The sequence below is a fragment of the Mytilus trossulus genome, chromosome 12 (genome assembly GCF_036588685.1).
Source record: "Mytilus trossulus isolate FHL-02 chromosome 12, PNRI_Mtr1.1.1.hap1, whole genome shotgun sequence".
Classification (NCBI taxonomy): Eukaryota; Metazoa; Mollusca; class Bivalvia; order Mytilida; family Mytilidae; genus Mytilus; species Mytilus trossulus.
In genome coordinates, this window is record NC_086384.1 from 25,122,449 (window position 1) to 25,145,542 (window position 23,094).

At 32.3% G+C, this 23,094-nt stretch overlaps 1 protein-coding gene across 1 annotated transcript; it reads left to right on the forward strand.

The window, feature by feature from the left end:
• Positions 1–420: 420 nt before the first annotated feature.
• On the forward strand, positions 421–21,360 carry LOC134693474 (sodium-coupled monocarboxylate transporter 1-like). Its single transcript, XM_063554308.1, has 16 exons — positions 421–1,120; positions 1,586–1,654; positions 7,421–7,472; positions 8,512–8,579; positions 9,116–9,196; positions 10,066–10,139; positions 10,741–10,881; positions 12,338–12,476; positions 12,655–12,740; positions 13,828–13,940; positions 14,481–14,551; positions 15,245–15,331; positions 15,983–16,173; positions 17,008–17,111; positions 19,059–19,183; positions 19,833–21,360. Exons 1-16 carry the CDS (start codon positions 776–778, stop codon positions 20,058–20,060), a joined length of 1,974 nt encoding a protein of 657 aa, XP_063410378.1. The 5' UTR covers positions 421–775; the 3' UTR covers positions 20,061–21,360.
• Positions 21,361–23,094: the final 1,734 nt, after the last annotated feature.

The following is a 23,094-nucleotide window of genomic DNA, read 5'->3' on the forward strand; positions in this document are numbered from 1 at the left end:
AAACGTTTGGATTTAGCGCGGGCTTTTAATGGCCAGTTTATCAGTCTAATATCATATGTTTTATTCATTACAAATGAACAATTCTAAAATGCTCGTTTATCAACAATGAGATGGAAGGCGACTCTTGTTGATGTTCATATTGGTGTGAAAGTATAAAAATAATGTTGTGGTATTTTGGGCGAACACATGTATTTGATTTAGTTCGCATATAATTTCCAAACATGATGAGCACGGACACTTAAAATACAGCTACACTTAAAAAGTCCTCCAATGGTAATTAAATATAATATACTAGATAAAAAATTTGATTTACTGGCCGTTATCTATATATACAATGACATGTAAATAAATATAAATTGTAAATAACTGGGAGATGAGTATCTATTGAGATTAAAATAATATATATGGAGGACGACGGTAAATTTAAATTTACAATCAGTAGCCTGTTACTGAGAACAGATTGAAGTTCTGTAGACTGTGTGAATTGTATGTCAGTATTGCGATTGTTACTGGTGTGCATTGTATGTCGGTGTTTAGATTGTTACTGGTGTGAATTGTATGTCGGTGTTTATATTGTGACTGGTGTGAATTGTATGTCGGAACTAAAATTGTGAGTGAAAAAATTGCAACTTAGGAATACATCAAGAATTGACCGAACTACTGCAGAGCTATGATTGTAGTGCTGTAAATGTCTGAATTAAGATTGTGACCAACATAATCTTGAATGCTATAAAACGGAACAATATATTAACAATTGTGAAGTATAAAAAGCACGATGGCTCGTTCAAGAGATGAATTTAACGAATGGGACTGGCTGCTGTTTGCTGCAATGTTGTCAGTCTCAGCAGCCATTGGGATATACTATGCTATACGAGGAGCTAAACAAAACTCAACAAAAGAATTCTTGATGGGAGGCAGACAGATGCTGTTGATACCAGTCGCTATATCTATACTGGTTTCTTTCATGTCGGCTATTCTTATCCTTGGAACACCAGCAGAAATGTATACACAAGGAACCCAGTATTTTGTTTACCTGTTTGGAATGATTCTTGCTGTCATCCTGGCCTCTCAACTGTTCGTTCCTCTGCTCTATCCTCTAAACCTCACAAGTTCATTTGAGGTTAGTTTATTTTTTTTTTACATTTGTGTTCATATCTTATTCAAATATTAATTTATACGTAGGCCACGCCGAATATAAAAAAAAAGATATAGCATAACCAGGCTTCAATTGCAAATCACAATTTCAAAAAATGCAATTCAATCTCGAAAAGAGGAACCACGCTAAGAAATGTCGAGATCGTTGCATAGCAACATGAATGCATCGAAAAACAAAACAACGCGGGGAATACCAAGTGCGTCTGAAGGGTTACAAATTCTTCTCTTCTAGGGGTTATTTGATTAAACTATTTTCTAATTGAATGTAAAGGGACAGTAATTAAGAGTTAGCACTTTTCTCAAATGGTAATATATTAGGATCAGATATAGATTGAAATTAGTTTTATTTTCAATTAATTTTCATTAAAAAAAAGATGGTTCATTTGGGGAAAAAACGTATTGAAAGTTTTTTTTTTCATGTTTATTTCAGTACCTAGAAAAACGTTTCGATTCGAAAGCGGCTAAGTTGACAGGGACCATTATGATGATCTTGCAACAGGTATGGTGTTCTAGATAAAAACAAATTAGAGAATATCTGTGTATATATACATATCACTAAAAATAGACCTGTCAGTCCAAACAAGGGGATTACAGAAATATAACATATCCATTTTAATGCTTGCAGTAACTTTTATATTATATAAGTGGCGGATCCACGATTTTTTTAACGGGAACGGAGGGGTCGAACGAAAAGGTAACCCGACAGTTAAAAAAGGGACCATATTTGTTTTAAAAGAAAAATCATTGCCGGCCATAATGTAACTGGATTTACCGCTAGCTATAATAAGTATGAATGAATGAAAAGGAAGGAATCTAATAAAATTGAGAATGGAAATGGTGATTGTCGCAAAGAGACAACAACCCAAACAAATAGCAGACAACAGCTGAAGGCCACCAAATGTTCTTCAACGCAGTAAGACAATCCTGCACTCGGAGGTAATCATCAGCTGCCTTAATAAAAGTGTGTACTAGTTCTGTGAAAATTGACGTCAAATTAACTCTAAAACATATAAAATGAACTATGTTTAATAAAATACAGAACGAGCCATGGCCGGAGGCTCCGGACTTGAGACAGGCACAAAAAGACGGAGTGGTTAAACATGTTTTGTGAGATCTCAATCACCCCCTATACCTCTAGCCAATGTAGAATAAAGAAACGCATATCAATACACTCAGTAAAAACTGAGTTTAAAAGAAGTCTGAGTCCGATGTCAGAATAGGTAACAAAAGAAACTGAGCAAAATGACAATATTAATCATGTTTAGAGCCACTATCCCAGATAAGGGGAGGGTTCAGTGTCATCTTACTAGTTGAAGTCGCTGAATTTTATTCACTAAGTCAGATCCTTTTGTTTGGTGGTTGTCGTTTGTTAATGTGGTTCATTTATTTCTCGTTTCTCGTTTTTTTATAAAGATTATTCCTTTGGTTTTCCTGTTTAAATTGTTTCACACTTGTCATGGTGGCCCTTTATTTCTTGTTGTTCGGTCTTAGCCAATGTTCTGTGGCATCTTCCTAATTATAATACAATTTCGGAATTTTGGATCCTCAATGCTCTTCAACTTTGTACTTGTTTGGCTTTATAAATATTTTGATATGAGCGTCACTGATGAGTGTTATGTAGACGACACGCGTACTAAATTATAATCCTGGTACCTTTGATAACTATTTACACCACTGGGTCGATGCCGCTGCTGGTGGACGTTTCGTCCCCGAGAGTATCACCAGCCCAGTAGTCAACATTTCGGTGTTGACATGAACATCAATAATGTGGTCATTTTTATAAAGTTCCTTTTTACAAAACTTTGAATTTTACGAAAAACTAAGGATTTTCTTATCCCACCAGGCATAGATCATCTTAGCCGTATTTGGCACAACTTTTTGGAATTTTGGATCCTCAATGCTCTTCAACTTTGTACTTGTTTGGCTTTATACATATTTTGAAATGAGCGTCACTGATGAGTCTTATGTAGACGAAACGCGCGTCTGGCGTACTAAATTAAAAATTAACGAGATTTTTTTTGTTGAAACCGTAATAACGAAGAAAAACGCGATGGCACTAAAATATATTTTTTTATGTTTAATGTTTTATGTTTCATGGTGAAATGTATATAATGTGAAATATTAAAGTGGAGCGGCGAATGTTGAAAAAGTCGCTTAGTTAACGATTTTAAATTACCTAAATACCTCATGGAATTTTAAGGTCTAAAAAATGTTTATCGATTATTCAGCTTTAGAAAAATATTTGTCGTCAATATCAAATGTGGTACAAATGACGTTAAAAATAGCCTTTACTGACGTTACCCAACTTGCATCGAATACCCCACTGCCGTTTCGGTAGTCAAATTTCACAACAAACCCGTTCTAAAAAATAATTTTTGAATGAAATTGGTAAATATCGTTATTCGTGAACTTCATACAATGTAAGGGCATTTCTAAATAGGAAATTGAATTGAACTGGGAAAGTAAATTTGATTTTAGGGTTCGTTTGGTTTTCAGGTGTGTTGATTTGTTTTTTATTCAATCACATGGACAATTTGACAATATCGTTAAAACTGGTCCCGCTAGATGCCCCAAAAAAAAAGGAAAGTGGAAGTTTGTGTTGACAAATGCATTATCTGCGATTCTGTTGTTGATGAAATATTAATAACACCAACAGAATCTGGAAGAAAAAGTCTGATTACTGCTGCAGCAAAGAGACGTGATGATTTGTTCAGTTATTTGAACGAATTCTGCAATGAAACAGCAAGTAAATTACCCATATTTAGGTAGCATAGGTTATGTTATAAAAGCTACACAAGTAAGCAGAATTAAAATCAGTATCAGCTGAAAAGGAATCACCAGATATAGGTTCCGATTTATCTATAATGAATTATTTGGTGCCTGAAAAAAATGATCACAATACATTATAAAGTGTATTATTTGCAAAAAAAATCTCATAAAAGGGTGAAAACATTACATACAATATCATCTGCTGAAAGGTTAGTCAATCTTATAGATGCTGCTTTTAGAGCATGCAACGGTTAAATGATTAATCGAATATAGCAAAATAATTTGCTCAATAATGCAGTGTATCACGCAGCATGTCTGACCACAAACTTGGCATATAGACCAAAATCCACTGATCAATCTGCGTACGATATGGCATTTAGCATAGTTTAAATTATAGACAGAGACCTTATTCTTGACAAAAAGTCTCTTGTTTTATCATCACTTTTGACAAGGTTTCAGTCATTTTTACCTGATAAAATAAGTAAGACATACTGTAATTCCTCTGAACATAAGGCTAAACTTGAGAGGTACTACAGGGATGCCATTGCCTTTTTTGCTCAACAAGGACAATATAAATCTAGCATTGTATTTGCTAGCGATATTTCCATTGGAGAAGTTGTTAAGACAGCGAATAACATCAAAGCATGATTTAAAATGGTTGAGATAAAAGCCGACTTAAGTACATGTAGCTCCACCAAAACCAACGAACAAATCGGTATGCAAGTACTTTATGAAGCAGCCTCAATTTTATCACAAAAAATGGAAAATGTTTATATATCTAGGGATTATTATCATGCAAATAACCAAGTACAAATGCATATCATTGGAAATATCAGAAGAAATGTTGTCAACCTGTTTGATAAGTTTTGTTACTTGTCTCTTGAAAAAGTCTTTTGAAACATTTTCTTCAGTATCAATGAATATTTCGCATGACATTCGGAGAAAATGTGCTACTCTCGCAGAGTGCCTGGTGTCAAATTGTAATAACATTTAAAGTCTTATTATGCCGGTCGTTCATGCTCTGGGTGGGTGTGACTTCACATCAAGTTTTTTTTGGAATCGGTTAAAATTCGGTATTTAACCTCTTTAAGACAAAACCAAACCGTTTCGGTAATCTTGAAGCATTAGGTCACCTTATGGCCTTCAACAATGAGCAAAACCTAAATGGCCATACCGCTGTTAGCTATAAAAGGCCCCGATAAGACAGTGTAAAACAATTCAAATGAAAAGCTTTCGGCATGTGACTTCGTATTTAAGCATCAAGTACTACGTACAATGTGGCAAAGCAAAGTTTGGTTGTCGGCAAATCTAGCCAACCGAAGTAATGGCTCCCCATGTGCCTTTGTTGGAAAACTGCGCAACATGACAAGTTAGAGCCAGTTTTCTTTGAGGGACAAATGGTATCGGACTTTCTACAAGATATAATTAGTTCATGTAAGGGGAAAAACATACTAGGCAGCACGTGTTTGCAAGGAGCAGGGTCTTGAATCATGTATATTTTAATTTTATTGATTAAATAACCAGTACATTTAATATTTTGTACATAAAATTTTGCAGCTAAAACGCTGAAAACCGTTTTCCGTCGGGGGGCTTCGCCCCCCTGAACCCCCTACGATCTGGACCTACTGGGGGCCTTAAGCGGCCCCAGACCCCCTGCCGATTGGTGCCTACAGTTGACCAAGATCCTAGCTACGCCCCTGTCTTCCTTGCACTGATTTATGTTTTTGTCAAAATGTAGGTAGTTGTAATGAAATATCATGAAAATAGTTCTTGTAATATTTGGTAACTTTTATTTTTTGCTCCATGTTTTCGACGTTTCATTTGGTATGAAAATAAACTCATCATAGATACCATAACGGTCATGTCTCAATTTTAGGAATTTGTTCTACAACACGCTTGCACTAATTGAGTAACATATCAAACTCCAATAACTATATTATATAAAAAGGTATCGTGTATTGAGATAGTTTGAATTCATTTTCAGAAAAGTCAGTATCACGTCGAATCCTTGAAAACTGAAACGAATTTTTTCATGGCTGCATATTTGATTTGATTTATTAACTATGCATTTCAGATACTCTTTGAAAACTTTTTAACTATTAAAGTATTCAAGAAATGCTATTTGTCGATGTCAATTATCAATGTTTATATTATTATGTTCCTATTTTCCATTAGACATTAAAATTTGTATGTACCATGGACTACCTTCAAAAAAGTTAAATAAAACGTTGTTCTGACGTCATGTGCAAATATGAAAAAGATTTTGTATGAACTAACGTTTTTCTACTCTATAATACTACTCTTATAAGTTATTGAATGGATTATTAATTTTGAAAAATATCAATGGTATTGTGTCTCTAGATGAATGTAGGATTTTTTTAAGTGATGACCTTTGACCTTGACTTTCGATATTATTGTACCAGATTTGATATTGACGACACATATTTTCAAAAAGTACAGGATTTCAGCTTTCCAATGAGCTATTAAAATCCCATGAGGTATTTAGGTAATTTAAATTTCTAAAATTGTCCTCTCCGCCGCTCCACTATTATAACTTATTCTTGACTGTCTTAATTTTATTTATGATACTTTTTGTTGACTTAACTGATTTTGCACGTTAAACTTTATTTTTGTCGTGCAATGTATTAAATATGAAGTGCATTCATCTGTCAAACACGTTGTAAAAATAATTTATGCGATTTTTATTGTACTTAGTAAAACACCAAACAAAGTGCAGTAAAACATTAGTTTCTTGATTTGTCTTGTTTTAAGTATAATAAATGAAACTGGGTGTTTCCCCGCAGTTTTCTAGTGAATTTAATGATAAAATGAACGCTTTTGTATTTTGTTTTGTGTTTATAGCACAAGTTAGTAACTTCTTGATATTGGGAATTAAGATGACTCGTTGAACACTTTTTCTATCTTTGAATTCTTCGATTAGTTATTCTTTGATTTAACCCTTATCTCATTTTCTACTGGTTTATATATTAGTTTCTGCTATTTTTATCACCTATTTATTCTTATGTTAAAGATTTAAATAATATTTTAGACGAGTGAATTTAAAATAAACTGTCTTGTATATCACTGAGGTCTATGAAGTAAAAGATTCCGTTTTCGCTCTGCTATAACGTCCAACAACACACTGATTGGCCGTATGACGCCAAAGTGATCTCAAACAAAATCTGGACAAGAATCTACAAATTAAACACTGGAGAAACATCTAAGTACTATTTGACACAACTCGGTCGGTTTCGTACCAGAGTATCGATTAACCCGGTGATTGCCGATTGATTCAAGTACTAACCATTTTACAGCTATGACACCGTTGTATTCGGCAATCCTCGGTAGAATCCGCAACTAGATGAGGGTACGGAATCGGCCGAGTTGAATGAGAATGGCACCGTTGAGTAGTACTTATATGTAAGTGCACTAAATATGCGATAACATTATATTGATTTTGTACATGATACATGTACCTTATGATTTAATTTTGTAGGTAATCTATATGGGAATAGCCTCATTTGCTCCATCTACAGCGCTAGAAGCTGGTGAGTCAACTCAAAATTGAAATCGTGAGCTGTAAAAATTATAAGATTTATTTAAAACAAATTTACAAGTCAGATTAAAAGGAATTAAATATCCCGTCATAAAAAATCTTACTACTTTTAGTGTCTTTAATATACATTTATATTATGAATTTTTATTGATTTGAATTCGTTTTCTCTTTATCTTGTTTTCTATAAAACACTACCTGAAAATTATTATCAATTGAAAACCTTATACTCTTTATACATGTGTTGTGCCGAAGATGACATACATGTACATGTAGAATACAGGAAATCGTTATATTTTCATTGAATCTTGTAAATATAAATAATGTTAATTAGCCTCTCCTCTTTTACCCGCACCGTTTTTATTTTTCCATGGATTCAACAATCGGAATAATATGCCGGCAATAATTTCTAAAACCAATAACATCAAACTTGTATATGAGTTATTCAAGTTGTGACAATTTTTATCTAGACAGAAATTTTCTGCATCTTGTTGTACTCATATATAAAAGAAATACATTGTAACGATATGTTTTTTTTATGGATTTAATAATTGTAAACCCGGTCTTTCATATTACTTATTTATTTGTGAGTGACTCGGCAGTGTTAACATCATTAAACTCCTCCAAAAGATATCATAAAATAGCATGATTGAATGCTTATAGTTTAACAAGAATGTCCAACCTTTCGTATTAAACACATATGAAAATGAGAATGGAAATGGGAATATGTCAAAGAGAAAACAACCTGACCAAAGAGCAGACAACAACCGATGACCACCAAAATGTATTAAGTGCAGCGAGACAATCCCACCGGAAGTGTTCCTCAGCTGGCCCCCAAATAAAGTTGTGTACAAAATAAATAACGGTATGGAAACCAAATCTTCCTTAAAAAATATATCAGTGAACTTTTTGTTTTTCAGGTTAGCTCGTCACTGTTTTGTTACTCATTTTGTTGAAGGTTCCCGGGATTTTATTTGATAAATAAGACACAACTCATATTCCAAACATAATGATATATTTTATTTGATTAACAGTTACAGGATTTCCAACTTGGGCAACCATTGTTACTGTTGGTCTTGTATCTACATTGTATACGTTTCTGGTGAGTTTGCTATATATTTTAGCTTTTTTGTTAAAATAATGTAGATATGAGAAGATGTGGTATGAGTGCCCAATTAAATGAAACACCTGTCTTCTTCAAGTCACAAATTGTTAAAATAAACCTTTTTATGTAAAAGTACGGTCTTCAAAACAGTGCCGTAGCTCATACCGAACAGCAAGCTATAAATAGCCCCCAAAATGACTAATGTAAACCCATTAAAACGGGAAAACCAATGCAACACGGTCTAATCTATTTAATAAAAAAACGAGAACCACTTATGAACCGCACCAACAAACGACAACTACTGAACATCAGATTCAAATAAGTTCGATGAAAAACTCTAATTGTTTAGCGACAGGAGAACAAAGAAGGATATGCTTTTTTTTTTTTTTTTTAAATATGCAGATACAATTATCTTTACTGATCTAAAATTAAAAAAAAAATCCTTTGAATTTTTAATATTCTATTAAGAGTACTGTTCAACTTATATTGCTTACATTTTGTACTCCATCATAATTATTTGTACACATTTATAGGGTGGAATGAAAGCTGTTGTATGGACAGATGTATTCCAGTCATTAGTTATGATTGCCGGATTACTAGCCATTGTAATTCAGGTAGGGATGACTAATTTTGGATGCCGTGGCCATGCAAGTAGTTCCAATGCATTAAAAGGTCTTAGGTTGCGTTTTTGTAAAAAAAAATACCACACGTCTTCACTACTTCAAAAACTTGTTTATAATCCTGGTACCTTTGATAATTATATATTATTACCTGAAAAAAATATTTACCATTACAATGTTACATATGCTACACTTAACTTATATGCTAGAAAATATATTTGCTCTGTAAAACTACATTAGAGAATCATCTACTTTTAAATGGCAATAGCTGAGAATTTAATTTAATAACTAGCTTTATATGTCAAGTACGCTTCATTTGGTTCTATGCTAAGCATTGTTTTGTAGTGCAAGGTTAAGAAAACTTAGAAGATTTCATCCTTTTTTGTTTTGGTACATTCTTGTCTGGAATTACATGAATCCGTAAACAGACATTGACAAAACAAATCTAAAAAACAATGGCAATTTCCATTGATCTAAAGAAGAGATGTCATCAACTCAATATTCAGAACAACAAATACACGAGATATTAAGTCCATGAGACTTGTAACAAATCCGAAAGCACATCCCAATTTATACCACGAATTTGTTTACAAAGCACGTAAACTTAGATACAATTTGGGTTAACGAATTGTATCTTTTTATATTACTTTTTCTTAAAGTTAAGGTTAGATACAATTTGGGTTAACGAATTGTATCTTTTTATATTACTTTTTCTTAAAGTTAAGGTTACAAAGAAAAAGGATCTTTCAAAAGTTTATACATTCAGGTAAAAAAAGGTCTGTTTTGTATCAGAAAGTTTTGTAAAGATGAAAAAGTTTCGTATGAAAAAAATGTATCAAACATGAATTATTATGTACCTATAGGGAGTGGTAGAAGTCGGAAGCATGGGTGACGTGTGGGAAATCAACGACAAGTGGGGACGGATCGATTTCTTTGAGTAAGGAAAGAGTTGTCGATTTATGAAATGCAAATGTTTGATTTTGATTTAGAACTGGAAAAATCTTGGCATGATGCAGTTAGTATCTAGATACACAGGACCACACTGATTTGACTCACTGTTGATAACATTTAACAGTCGCAATGTATTGCATCATTAAATAATTAATGTGTCTTCACTAATGTTTATAACATAAACAGAACCAAATTTTCTAAACAAGATTCAAATTTCGACAGCCAAAGCCTCTGCAGTGATGCTCGATGCCAAAGAATTCAATAAAATTCATAAATTCATAAAAAGAGCTATAAACCAAAAAGTACCAAAAGTATAGTCAAAACCTGGCAAGAAATCATACCTTTGCACGAGAGAGATACATTCCTTAATTTTAAATAGTTTCTTAAATTTAGTTACAGCAATTTATAATATTTTAGATGTAATCTCTACAGGCTTGTAAGATTAATTTCTTTAATCAACATAAACCTGAAGTTCTCTTTTGTCTCAAAAAGAACTTATTTCATGCATTTATACCGGTAATTAACTTTGATCTTTTTAACCTTGTGTTTTATTATTTAGAATATATACTTTTATTATTATTTGACAGCTTTAATCCTGATCCCACTCAGCGCCATTCCTTCTGGTCATTAATTGTTGGTGGTATGGTAGGATGGACAGCGACATATGGTGTGAATCAAGCCAGCGTACAGAGATACTGTTCAGTACCAACATTGGCAAAAGCTAAGCTGTATGTTTTATAATATATTTTGTTTGGTGTGAAAGAAAGTTAGTGGTTGGATACACTTCTCACTGTCTATACTGGCAAAAGCTAAGCTGTATGTTTTATGAAATGTATTAATTGGTGTGCAACAAAGTAAGTGGTAAGATACACTGCTCACTGTCTATACTTGGGTATGTTAAACTTAAGTAAAATATCAAAATTACTCCATAAAAATTTCCAATCGGAAAGTCCATAATCAAATGGCAAAATTAAAAGCCCAATATATATATATACGAACATGTGGTATGAGTGAAAGCATATTATATAAGAAGCCATCAGTCAAATTCCATTCCTGACTTAATACAGGAATTTAACTATGTAGTAAATAGTGTAAAAACCTGGTTTAATAACCTCTCAATTACATGACAGTCGCTTAGAATTTCATTATATTGATAACAATATATTTGCAAATAGTAGGGAAAAATGGAAAAATTTGGAATCAGCAGTCAACATTGTGTTACAATCTTAATCTATAAAACAATCAACTACTTCAACAAATAAGACAAACTACCAGTAGACACTGTATAGACAAAGAACATAAGCAAAAAAGAAAGACAGGAATACAGAACAAAAACCATAGCACAGTAACAGTGGTGGGGTGTATAAATACTTAGCCATCCCAAAAGTATACTACTAAAATGAACTAAACAGTAGAGGTTAACAATATACAAAGACACATAAAAAGAACACTATTAACATTATTTAGAACGTCATCACCTTTTCGAAAATTGAGTTGATATAAGAACCCTACAAAATAGAAATTTAACAAAAATGCATTGACAAAGTCTTCTAATAGTTATTAAAGGTACCAGGATTATAACTTAGTACGCCAGACGCGCGTTTTGTCTACATTGACTCATCAGTGACGCTCATATCAAAATATTTATAAAGCCAAACAAGTACAAAGTTGAAGAGCATGGAGGAACCAAAATTACAAAAAGGTTGTGCCAAATACAGTTAAGGTAATCTGTGCCTGGGATAAGAAAATCCTTAGTTTTTCGAAAAATTCAGTTTTGTAAACCGGAAATTTATTAAAATGACCACATTAATAATATTCATGTCAACACCGAAGTGTTGACTACTAAAAACGTGAAAGACCAAATTATTTCCTGAACGACATTTTTCAACAATGTAAGATTTGAAATCCAATGGGAATGTGTAGAACATTATAAGTAGACTGTTGTATCCTTAATATGATTGTGTATGATTAAAACTTCCTGGGACAACCAAAAATGTTGAAGTCGAAAAAAATTCAAACAGCATAATAGGACAAAATGGAAAGAGAAAATCAACAGGAACCCCATAATCACCAAGTAAATATCAGATACTATGGAAGGGTAGTAGTAACCACTTTACTCATGACACTCGAAAATTCTTAAAATATTTGTGTTTTTTAAAATTCTCCTTGTTTTTCTATTTTTAGCGCTGTGTTGTTAAACGTTCTTGGTGTTGTAATACTATTAGTTGTAACCTGTTTGGCAGGAATTGTTGTGTTTGCATATTATAATGGAGTGATTGGCTGTGATCCATTGGCCAATGGACAAGTAAGCAACGAAAATCAGGTAAGCAAAAATTTGTACAAGCATGTTACATAATGAATGTTCAATAAAATATATTTCATGTATAATTATAATCGATGATTTGCATAAAGTGTTTGTGTAAATACTAAAAATTACACACTGAAATTGTTTTTGTGAAGCCAGATACCAGTATAGAATGTATAAATTGTTATTATTTCAGATAATTCCACTATTTGTCATGAAAACATTGGCTTACCCTGGTTTACCTGGGTTATTTGTCTCATGTTTGTTCAGCGGAGCACTTAGGTAAGGAATTTATCCAATACTTACTCGATTTATCCCTTTCCTGACCTGTTGATTACTTTTATTTAATCAACGTGTGGTTCGTTTGATCTTTGTTCTTCATTGGTTAACATTTCATTATAACGACAAATGTTCTTGCTTTCCTCTGAAAATCTATACTGTGACGTCATTAAAAAAAGACGACCATGCCTTAGACGTAATAAGAATTTTAGATTCTTGTGTATAATTCGAAGTTTTATATGACGTTTATTATCACTGAATTAGTATATATATTTCTTTAGGGGCCAGCTGAACGACGCCTCAGGGTGCAGGAGTTTCTCGCTGCATTGAAGACTCGTTGGTGGACTTCGGCTGTTGTCTTCTCCATGGTCTAGCTGTTGTCTCTTTGACAACTTCCCCATTTCCATTCTCAATTTTATTTTTCAAAAAACGAAGTCGGTTGTCATATGATTATTTTAAAACATTAAAGCAGAAACTTATGTGTCAACAACATATAGTTTTTTAGAAAACTCTATGGAGTTCAAATTAGAGATTTGATGATTTTAAGACGAATATAAGATTTAAGTGTGTTCATTGATGCTATCTGCTGTCTATATGAACATTCACCCATAGCAAAAGAAATTAATCTGTAATATTTCAGATATTTATTTAGATGAATGCATAATTTTTTCGATTTTCAGTTGTATTTCAACGAGCCAAGGTTATATGTAAAAATTTTACAAAATCTGTGACATAGCCCATTTACTGTTCCTTGCCCTTTACACAAATTAACACTAATTTTACTAACATAATATTATATTTGATCTTTTTACAGTGATAGTTACACGTTTTATCCGTATCCGTTTAAAAATGGTACGATGTATTATGATTGCCAATGAAACAACTTCATCAGAGACAAATAATGTAGAGATGTAACCACATATAGGCCACCGTACGGCCTCCAACTATGAGCAGAACCCATACCACTTATTAAACTTTGAAAGAGTAATTTAAACGTACATTTTTTCTTTGATTCAAAATTCAAACCGTACCTTTTCATTGGTCATCAAAACTACAATTCATTATTTTTTTTTATTCTCTTATATTTTAGTACGATGTCCTCATGTTTAAATAGTTTAGCTGCAGTGACGTGGGAAGATATTTTTAAACCATTCTGGGGAAATATTTCAGAAGATAAGAAAATTTGGGTGACAAGAATATTAGGTTTGTATAATAAACCTGCTTTGGCCTATTGTGGTTTACTGTAATATATTGTGTTTCATAGTACACATACCACATCTTTTTATAGATATTTAAATATTTTTCTCCCCTGATCAATGAATTTGTTTGAAAATCACTATAAAGGATTTTGGCGATCTTCAATTATTTTTATTCTTGTAGGTGTTTGGTACTTACATTAAAAATCATATATGTACATATATAATTGATCGCTTTTTTGAATCATAGAAGATTAGGCTTATACATGTTATATATTTTTGTCATAAATTATTTGAGTTTAAAACCAAAAATCTTAAAAAAAAATTCTACATTCAAATGTTTTTAGCAAATATTTATGTAGTTAGTAATGTGAAAAAGCAGAATTCTTATTTAAAGGTAGAATGATATGTGAAGTCTACATATAAATATACTTGGAACTCACGAAAAGGTTTAGTTTCCCCTACTCATCAGTGATAAAAGTTAAAAACTGTATTCAAATCTATTCTATACAGTATTAATTGATATTATCGTTTAACAATTTGACAGTTGTGTTTTACGGAGGTTGTGGTATAGGTATGGCCTTCATGGCAATGAACCTTGGAGGAACAGTGTTACAGGTATTTTATATTGTAATTTATAAATTGTATTTTGTATATTTATAAATTATTAATGAACAATTTGTACATCTGGATAAGCAATGGGCATATGGTTTTAGTCGTGTCTGTCTGTCCTACCGTTCTACAGGTTTTTTTTATCCACCCGTTCCACCACACATAATTCAGTTTAAATTTTTATAATAAACAGATCGTTAGTTCTTAACTAAACCAAAAGGGGGGAATATTATCTGGATTTGATACTTTCCAAAAATGGAAGGGTGTGAGCTTGGTTTTAGTTTTTTTCTTTTTGTCTAAAAAACCCATATTGTGTTATATTTGGTTGTCCGTCTAATTTTCCGTTCATTGTTTTAGTAATAACTTATACAGGAGTTAGCACGTAACCTAAAAAATAAAAGCTGGTTAGTGTTAAGGGGTAGTTTTTTTGTACGACTTCACTAACTAATTATAACGACATATAGATTACTTATTATCACAACTAAGATAACTGGTTATTGTTCAAGTCAGTCAACACAAATGCTATATTAATTATGAAGCTTTTGGCGTTTTGAGTTTGCTATTTGATTAAGGACTTGCCATCTTAAATTTTCCTCGGAGTTTAGTATTTTTGTGATTTTACTTTCTAAAGTATCAAATATATTATTTAAATAAAAGAATAATCATATAGTTTTGCCTTTCTTCTTAATTTGATTACAGGCCTCACTGAGTTTTACCGGAGCTGCATCTGGTCCTTTGTTAGGAATATTTGTTCTTGGAGCTTTCTTTCCATGGGCCAACTGGATCGTTAGTATTTAATGGTTCGGCTGTTTTTGTAATTATATATGTATACGTTAATGAAACCGCAGGCCATTGTTACACATAGCATCATATGCCGTTTTGATACGAAATATCTATTCCCCATTACCTATTTTGAAAAGAATCGAGTAATGAGCTTGAAAATCGTGAAACTAGGCGGCACACACGTAACATGCATGCATCACAAAACGTTTTATCTTGAAATGCTTAAGGTCTTGGACCATTTATCAAGTAGACCATTGGGGGATACTTTTTAACACGTAAGTTATGCATGAAAAATGACAATTAAGCCAATCTTAGAAAATGACAAAACAGCGATATTACTTAAAGTAAGAAGAATTGGGTACGTATCTCTTTTTTTAACTAATAAACTGAAGATTTGGAAAACTTTGCACGTTCACTCAAAATTGTGAAATGCAAGTTCCGAAAACTTGAAAATGCTGAAAAAACCCGTTTAAACTTTGATTGCAGAGATCATCCACAAGCAAATTGACATCATATTTTATAAACCGCCGATCCAACTTTATTGTCCACATCTTGTACCGAAGTAGGTTATTTTGTAACAAATACTTTCTTTTCCACTTCTCAATGCGAGGCAGATGTTAATTCGTCAACATAATATTAATAATAATGTTGTAGGGGGCAGTTATTGGGAGTATTTTAGGTTTTATACTACCAATGTGGATTAGTATAGGTGCATACAGCGTTGGAGGAAAAATAAATCTCCCTACCAACACGTCACTGTGCTACATTTACAACCAAATAGACAACAGCACAAGCTCATACGTCACGTCCACAGAAATGTATACTACTGTCATGCCAGATGAATCGTAGGTTTATGATATGCTATAAAGTGAAAAGAAGATTCAGATTTTTCTTAACTTTGTTTTCAACCCCCTTAAAAAACAGTGTTGAAAATTATCAAGAGACAATCAAAACCCTAATACGAATAATAACAGAATATAACAGGATAAAATCCCAATCATAAGACACCGTAAACGAATAAAAACAGTGAAAAGCACCCAGATAATAACAAATATGTCACATTTACTTCACAATTGATGTCATCAGAACACGATTTTTAAATACAATACATCGGGTATCAGTTACAGATACTTTAAATGGTACTTTTCATCCCCTAGCTACATATGTATACTTTGTAATTCAAAAAAAAAAAACACTCTACAGATGTCAAAGCTAATTAAAGGGAGGCTAGTCGTATTGATGGAGATGTTTAAATCGGTCTTATTAATCAAAACAGATGAATATTTTTCGTCGTTATGAAATTCATCTTTAGGTTTTACTTTAATGGGTATTTGGAGGAATGGCACACTAACCTTACGTTTAAATGACTTATATGACATTGATATACACAGTATCTTTATAATCTTCTTATTGTCCTCAAAGTACATGAAATGTCCATTTCTGTAAACCAAAGAACCAACAGCCGTTCTCTTTGTATTTGTATTTCATAAAGTGTTGCTGCTTTAAGTGAGTAAGTAACTTTAGATTCTGAAGCAAAATTTAGCAAATTAAAATAAAATTTAGTAACATTGAAATCGATGCAAAGCGTTGGTCATCCACGTTCGTCTTAAACTATTTCAAGCTCTAATGACTTAATTGAAATGGGTGTTAAGAAACGGATTCTGTTTTTATTTTTGAAGGTCAGGAGGCATATCAGATCTATACAAAGTATCATATTTATGGTACCCATCAATAGGAGCTGCCACTGTTGTTGTAGTGGGAATGATAGTTAGCGCTATAACAGGTGGGTATTTGAACAGGAGTTTGGTTATGTCCCCGAAAAGCGCGTTATTCTTTTAAAGGGATTGACCTTGGTTCAGGAAGATAACTCTTTAAATAAGTTATGCGTTTTTGTAAGTCAATTTTCTCATATGTATTGTGTGAAAAAGATTGGAAACAGTCCATGTACCCAAGGAGCTTAGAATCTTTATAGGAAAATTGTGTACACAAACGTACTGGTGAATTTAAGAGTTATTTCCCTTAGCCTAGGTCTTCCACCTTAACTGGTTTGGAAATTGTTTTGTTGATATAAATGCGGGTCTAGATGGGGGTTTACAGTATAGAGAATACTGAATTAAAAGTAATGCATGGAGAAAGGTGAGCACCAAATATGAAGAGTAGAAAATAATGAGGTACACAAGTATAATTGTACAAAAAAACGTAAAATCACAAAAATACTGAACTCTGAGGAAAATCCAATCGGAAAGTCTATAATTACATGGCAAAATTAAATGACAAAACACATCAAAAACGAATGGACAAGGACTGTCATATTCCTGACTTGGTAAAGGCATTTTCAAATGTAGAAAATGGGGGATAAAACTTGGTTTTAAAGCGCTAAATCTCTCACTTTGATGACAGTCTTATCAAATTCCGTTATATTTACAATAATGCGTGAACTAAACAGACATAATAAATAAAATAGTGAAAATATGGGTACAGCAGTCATCATCGTGTAACAATTTTAAAAGGAACAATTTAACAGAACACTAAGTCGCATATACAAAACACATTACCGAAAAATGAAAGATAATATAAACACATTGACGGGATGTTTAAGTACCGAGCCACGTTAAATGAATATCAAATAAAACAATCCAACAGTAAAATTTATATTAATAATAGAACAAAGACAAATGAAAGACCTATATAACATGTTGTTAAGATGATAAACAACATCAGAACGCAGAATCTTAACATCAAGAACATCGTGTATTATTTGTGAAGTTGATATGGCATATTTATCAACAAGGTCTTGGTACCATCCGATGAACTTTTTTAGAAAAAAAATATGACATACCCCTGGTTCATCAACTTTCTACTCGGACACTGATGACGTTTAACAAAGTCTTGAGTAGGAGTTGCAAGCTCTTGAATATCGAAAAAGTTGGGAAATATATACATGTATCCCATATGCAGGTGAAGTTGGTATACTGCTACTAAGGTGGTGGAAATTTATAATTTCAAAATTAAACTCGTCTCGTTTGTCATAGATTCTGGTATTGAGATGACTGTGTAAGTCAAAGTCGATATATAAGTCTAAAAATGAGGCGATAGAAGCCATGTCTGTTGTTAATTTCTGATCCTGGGGGAATACATATTATACAAGAAGATCATTCAAATAAATAGGTACATTGACCTATAATGGTTATATATAATTGTTATATGGATTGCGAGTTGTCTTATTGGCACTCACACTACCTCTTCCTTTATCTTTATATGAGGTTAAGTTTAGCAATCATGTCATAACACAGTTATAAACAGTCAATTGTTCTTTACTAAAGACGTTCATTATCCATACTCTTATCCAATCTTGATTGAATGGGAATGTCAGTTTTTCCATCGAAAATCGCTGGTTCTCTCCGGGCTCTACTGCTTTCTCTACCAATCAAACTGGTCCCCACGTAATAGCTGAAGATCGGTGATTTTGAGGGGCGTTAAAATTTAAAAAAAATCAAGATCAAATCATTTCATCACAACAAGTGTTACAAGTGTCCCCATCAATTTATCCACAGAGTTGCCATTACACATTAAATATACATTACATTTATTACAACACACTCAGTATACAAAACCTGCCCTGGTATTTGAATCAACTATAATGACTGTGTTGTCACATACCATTGACTGTTGCTCTTTTCTGTTATAAACAGAGACGTGTTTACTTTATATAACAATTTTACATTAATAGGTTTTACAAGAAAATCTGATGTTGATCCAAAGTATTTGATTCCGTTGTTTGACAGAATTTTCTGCTGTCTGCCAGCTTCGGTCCGTCGATGGTTGAGATGTTATATAGACTTCGAGGATCCGGAGGTAAGACGTAAACATGTAAAAAGAAAGAAAAATAAAAAAAATATGGAACTTTGATGAAAATTCAAAACGGAAAGTCCGAAATTTTAGTGCATTTACAATTCAGTATATATCTCTTAATATAATTTATTTATTTTTGAATGTTTTATTGGGAGACAATTCGAAACAAAATGTCAGATAGACCTACACTATTAACTTTAAAAAAACCTTTTTGTTGCTATGGAAAACTGGGGTTGATATGAAGGGTAGAAACTAAATCAAATTGTTCTTAAATGCAAACAAAGTTACTACATATATCGATATAGGAAACGACTTAATATGAGTTATATGGAGTTGTATTTATGGATCTCCAGAAACGTATCTTCTGATAATAATTATAATAATATAATAATCAAAATAATAATAATAATAATAATAATAATAATAATGATAATAATGATAATAATTTAAATGATGATAATAACAATGATAATCATGATAATAATAATAATAATAAAAAATTGATAATGATAATAATAAAAAAAAAAATGATAATAATAATAATAAAATTAATAATAATAATAATAATAATAATAATAATAATAATAATAAAAAAAATTAATAATAATAATAATACTATTACTATTAATAATAATAATAATGTATTGTTAAGGATATAAAAGAAGAAGAAAAGGATGAGGAATTTACAGTTGACAAGGAAGGCAACCTATATAAAGAACCATCGATAATTGGATCGATGAAAAATGGCGATATCATCGACTACAATATCGGACGATATTCTAAACTGAATAAACCTTTTGATAATGGAGCACCACCATCTTATGGGACACTAGAGCATAATAATTTGGCCTTTACAGATGAATCTCATACAAGAATATGAATTTCGGTAGAACATACTATTAGTTTCTGAATACTATTGTAGACATTGCACAAACTGACTGACCAATCACAATCAAGCATTATATAGCTACTTTAAAATCTGTCCATCATATATATAAAAATGCATATAACTATAGAGGAACATTTGTTTTAATGTACATATGCTCTTGTGATTATCATGAATTTTTCAACTAATATGTAAATTCAAGGTTCATTCAATGCTATAATTGAAATTAACAGTAACAGATTGACAAAGTCCATGTTGAGTTGTCTCCCGTAACATGCTGAAAATATCATTCGTTGATAAGGAAATATTATTGTTGCAACCATGTTTAACCCTGAGTTTCAGTGATTTATTTTAATGTACATGTGCTCTCGTGATTATCATGAACTCTTCAACTTATATAAATCCAAGATTCATTAAGAGTCATTCTTTGATTTATGGATATTATTGCATTCATTTATTTGTTGCCTCCAAGGAAATATAATTGCAGAAATTTATTTCTGACTTATTCGTTTTTTAATAATAATTTCTTAATATGGTTAACGGGTATTCCGTAAGAGGGGGTTAATGTCAGTACGACAAAAACCTAACTTATATATTGTATTATATTTCATTTTCTATTGTTTCATTTTTATTGTAAACTATACTGAGTCAAAAAAAAAATCAGCAACATAAATGTGATATTTTATTATATTACAAAATCATAACAACATATAGTTTTAATAATAACGAAATGGAATTATGACATGTCAGAAGCAACATGAATGTTTATCACTCACATTCATTAGGATTTTCTTCGTATGCAGCGCGAGAAGGTCTAAATTTGAAAATGAGTATAGTGGTTTTTAAAATCAATTTCTCAGCCATGCCCTAAGTGCACACATGAAGGATTAGCAGACACACCAGCAGCTGCCCTTAGTCATGCACTACTTTTGTGGCAGAACAAAAAAACTGGTCACGTGCTGACGTAAAGCGAAGGAAGCGTTTCTCCCCTGACGATAGTTTTGTGGTCTACGAGATATCGACCTATCCTGTGCAGTTGCAATTTGTCGAAATCTTTTGTTAGTCTCTAAACTGTTCCCTAATGCACATTAAATTGAGCCAAGATGTCAGCAACACTCATTCTGGCCATTTTCGGGGTGGCCTGGTTGACGCTCCACGCAATTTTGTCAAAGGTATATGTGTTTTTCTAACAAATGGTGTGTATATAAACGGTAGTGAAAAAAGACTTTTTAATATCGTTTTCAAAGTACAAGTACAGACGTTAAAACATCAATTACACACGCAAAGCTGAAATGGCGCCAAATCAATCACCAGGAATAAAGTACGACTGTTTTGAATTACAGGTAAAACTAACGATGATATCAATGATATTCATATAATTTTATCCAGAAACAAAAAAGTGTTGCTAAACTTTTATTGGCTCAGCATATTTCATTTGTCATCACAGTTAATAAAATAGACAAAAATACTATGTAATTGTCGCTCCTTTACCCGACTTTTTCCTGCAGTGAAGATTTAAGAATAAGATTGAGAATGGCATGAATGGAGAATGGAAATGGGGAATGTGTCAAAGAGACAACAATCCGACCATTGAGCAGACAACAGCAGAAGGTCACCAACAGGTCTTCAATGCAGCGAGAAATTTTAGCACACGGAAGCGTTCCTCAGCTGGCCATTTAACAAATATATATAATAGTTCAGCCCAAATATGGTCAATCAATACTGCACCAAAAAACGAATACTGCATAATTTCTCTAAAAGAAACATATGAACGTTTTGATAATGGTCAGGAAGGTTTGACAGTCATAACAACCGTTCGTATTTACAGATTATCAGAGTTTGTGTAATTTTCAAAACTGTTAGTTATGATTGAAAATATGTATCAAATATGTATCAAATGTGTAAGAGTGACTGCATTGAGATGTATTTAGGAATAAACACATTAACGACTGACTTGTTAAACAGTGTCTTCTGAATTTTAATGCAAAAAAGATAACCGATATATTTACTAATCAGATTACTATTCCTATTGTCGTAACCATCACCACATCCTTTTATACTGAAAGATGATTTATTGAATTATACTTATTACTGAGTTGGTAAAGCAATGAGCAACACGTTGATCAAAATCTGTTTATCCTATAGAAGCACTTAAGACAACCCCCTGTTGTTTTGGGGTTGTTGTTGTTCTTTTGTTTTCTTCGTTGTATTTTGTAAACTAATAATTTTTTCTCGGTCGTTTTTCTTTTTATTGCCATGATTTTCGCCTTTCGCTTTTGATATCTGAGGATCTACACAAAGAAAACACTTCTATAATGAGTTGGGAGACAGGCATATTGTATCGGACAGCAAATTCGTATCAGTGACAGTAAACCCGTGTGTATTTCTTAAACTCAATGCGAGTGTTGAAACTTTTTTACAGTCTTGATTCTATTGAAATTTAATTTTGGATGTAATGCATTATCTGATTGGCTGACGTTGTTTTGTTTTTCAGCTCATAGACATAATGTAGTCATGTAGCCGCGACGTCATTAACGATTTTCCATAGTTTTCTCCGTTTAAAAATGGGATTTAGAAATAAATTATGAGAAATAACTGAAATATATTTTCTATCTATTCGAAATTTAAAACAAATGTGGTGCACACTTTAAAAAAATATGCCATGCGGTTTATTCAGTGTGCCCCACATTTTTACAGTATTTGTATCAACATCATATATATCTGAACAGTTATGACCGACACAGCTAATATCTATTATTATCTATAAAAAGATTTTAATACAAACTTGTCAACCCCTTAACTTGTTTATCGTCCTAACAACGAAATCATTTCTAAATATAAATTATGAACCGATAACTAATACGTTTACATATTTCACATCCTATTTTCTATGGTAGTATTCTAAACATAACACAAAAATGTCGCCATTCACCCTTCCAAACTTATCTAGTTGTGCTGTGACTTTACACATAGTTTTATCGTAAAAGGATTAATTACGATAATGTTGTTTTTTTAATCAATCCTGATT

Coding starts and splice junctions, on each gene's coding strand:
- LOC134693474 (XM_063554308.1), top strand. CDS start 776: ATGGCTCGTTCAAGAGATGAATTTAACGAATGGGACTGGCTGCTGTTT. Junction 1,655..7,420: donor TTATGATGATCTTGCAACAG/GTATGGTGTTCT, acceptor TTAATTTTGTAG/GTAATCTATATGGGAATAGC. Junction 14,552..15,244: donor TTGGAGGAACAGTGTTACAG/GTATTTTATATT, acceptor ATTTGATTACAG/GCCTCACTGAGTTTTACCGG.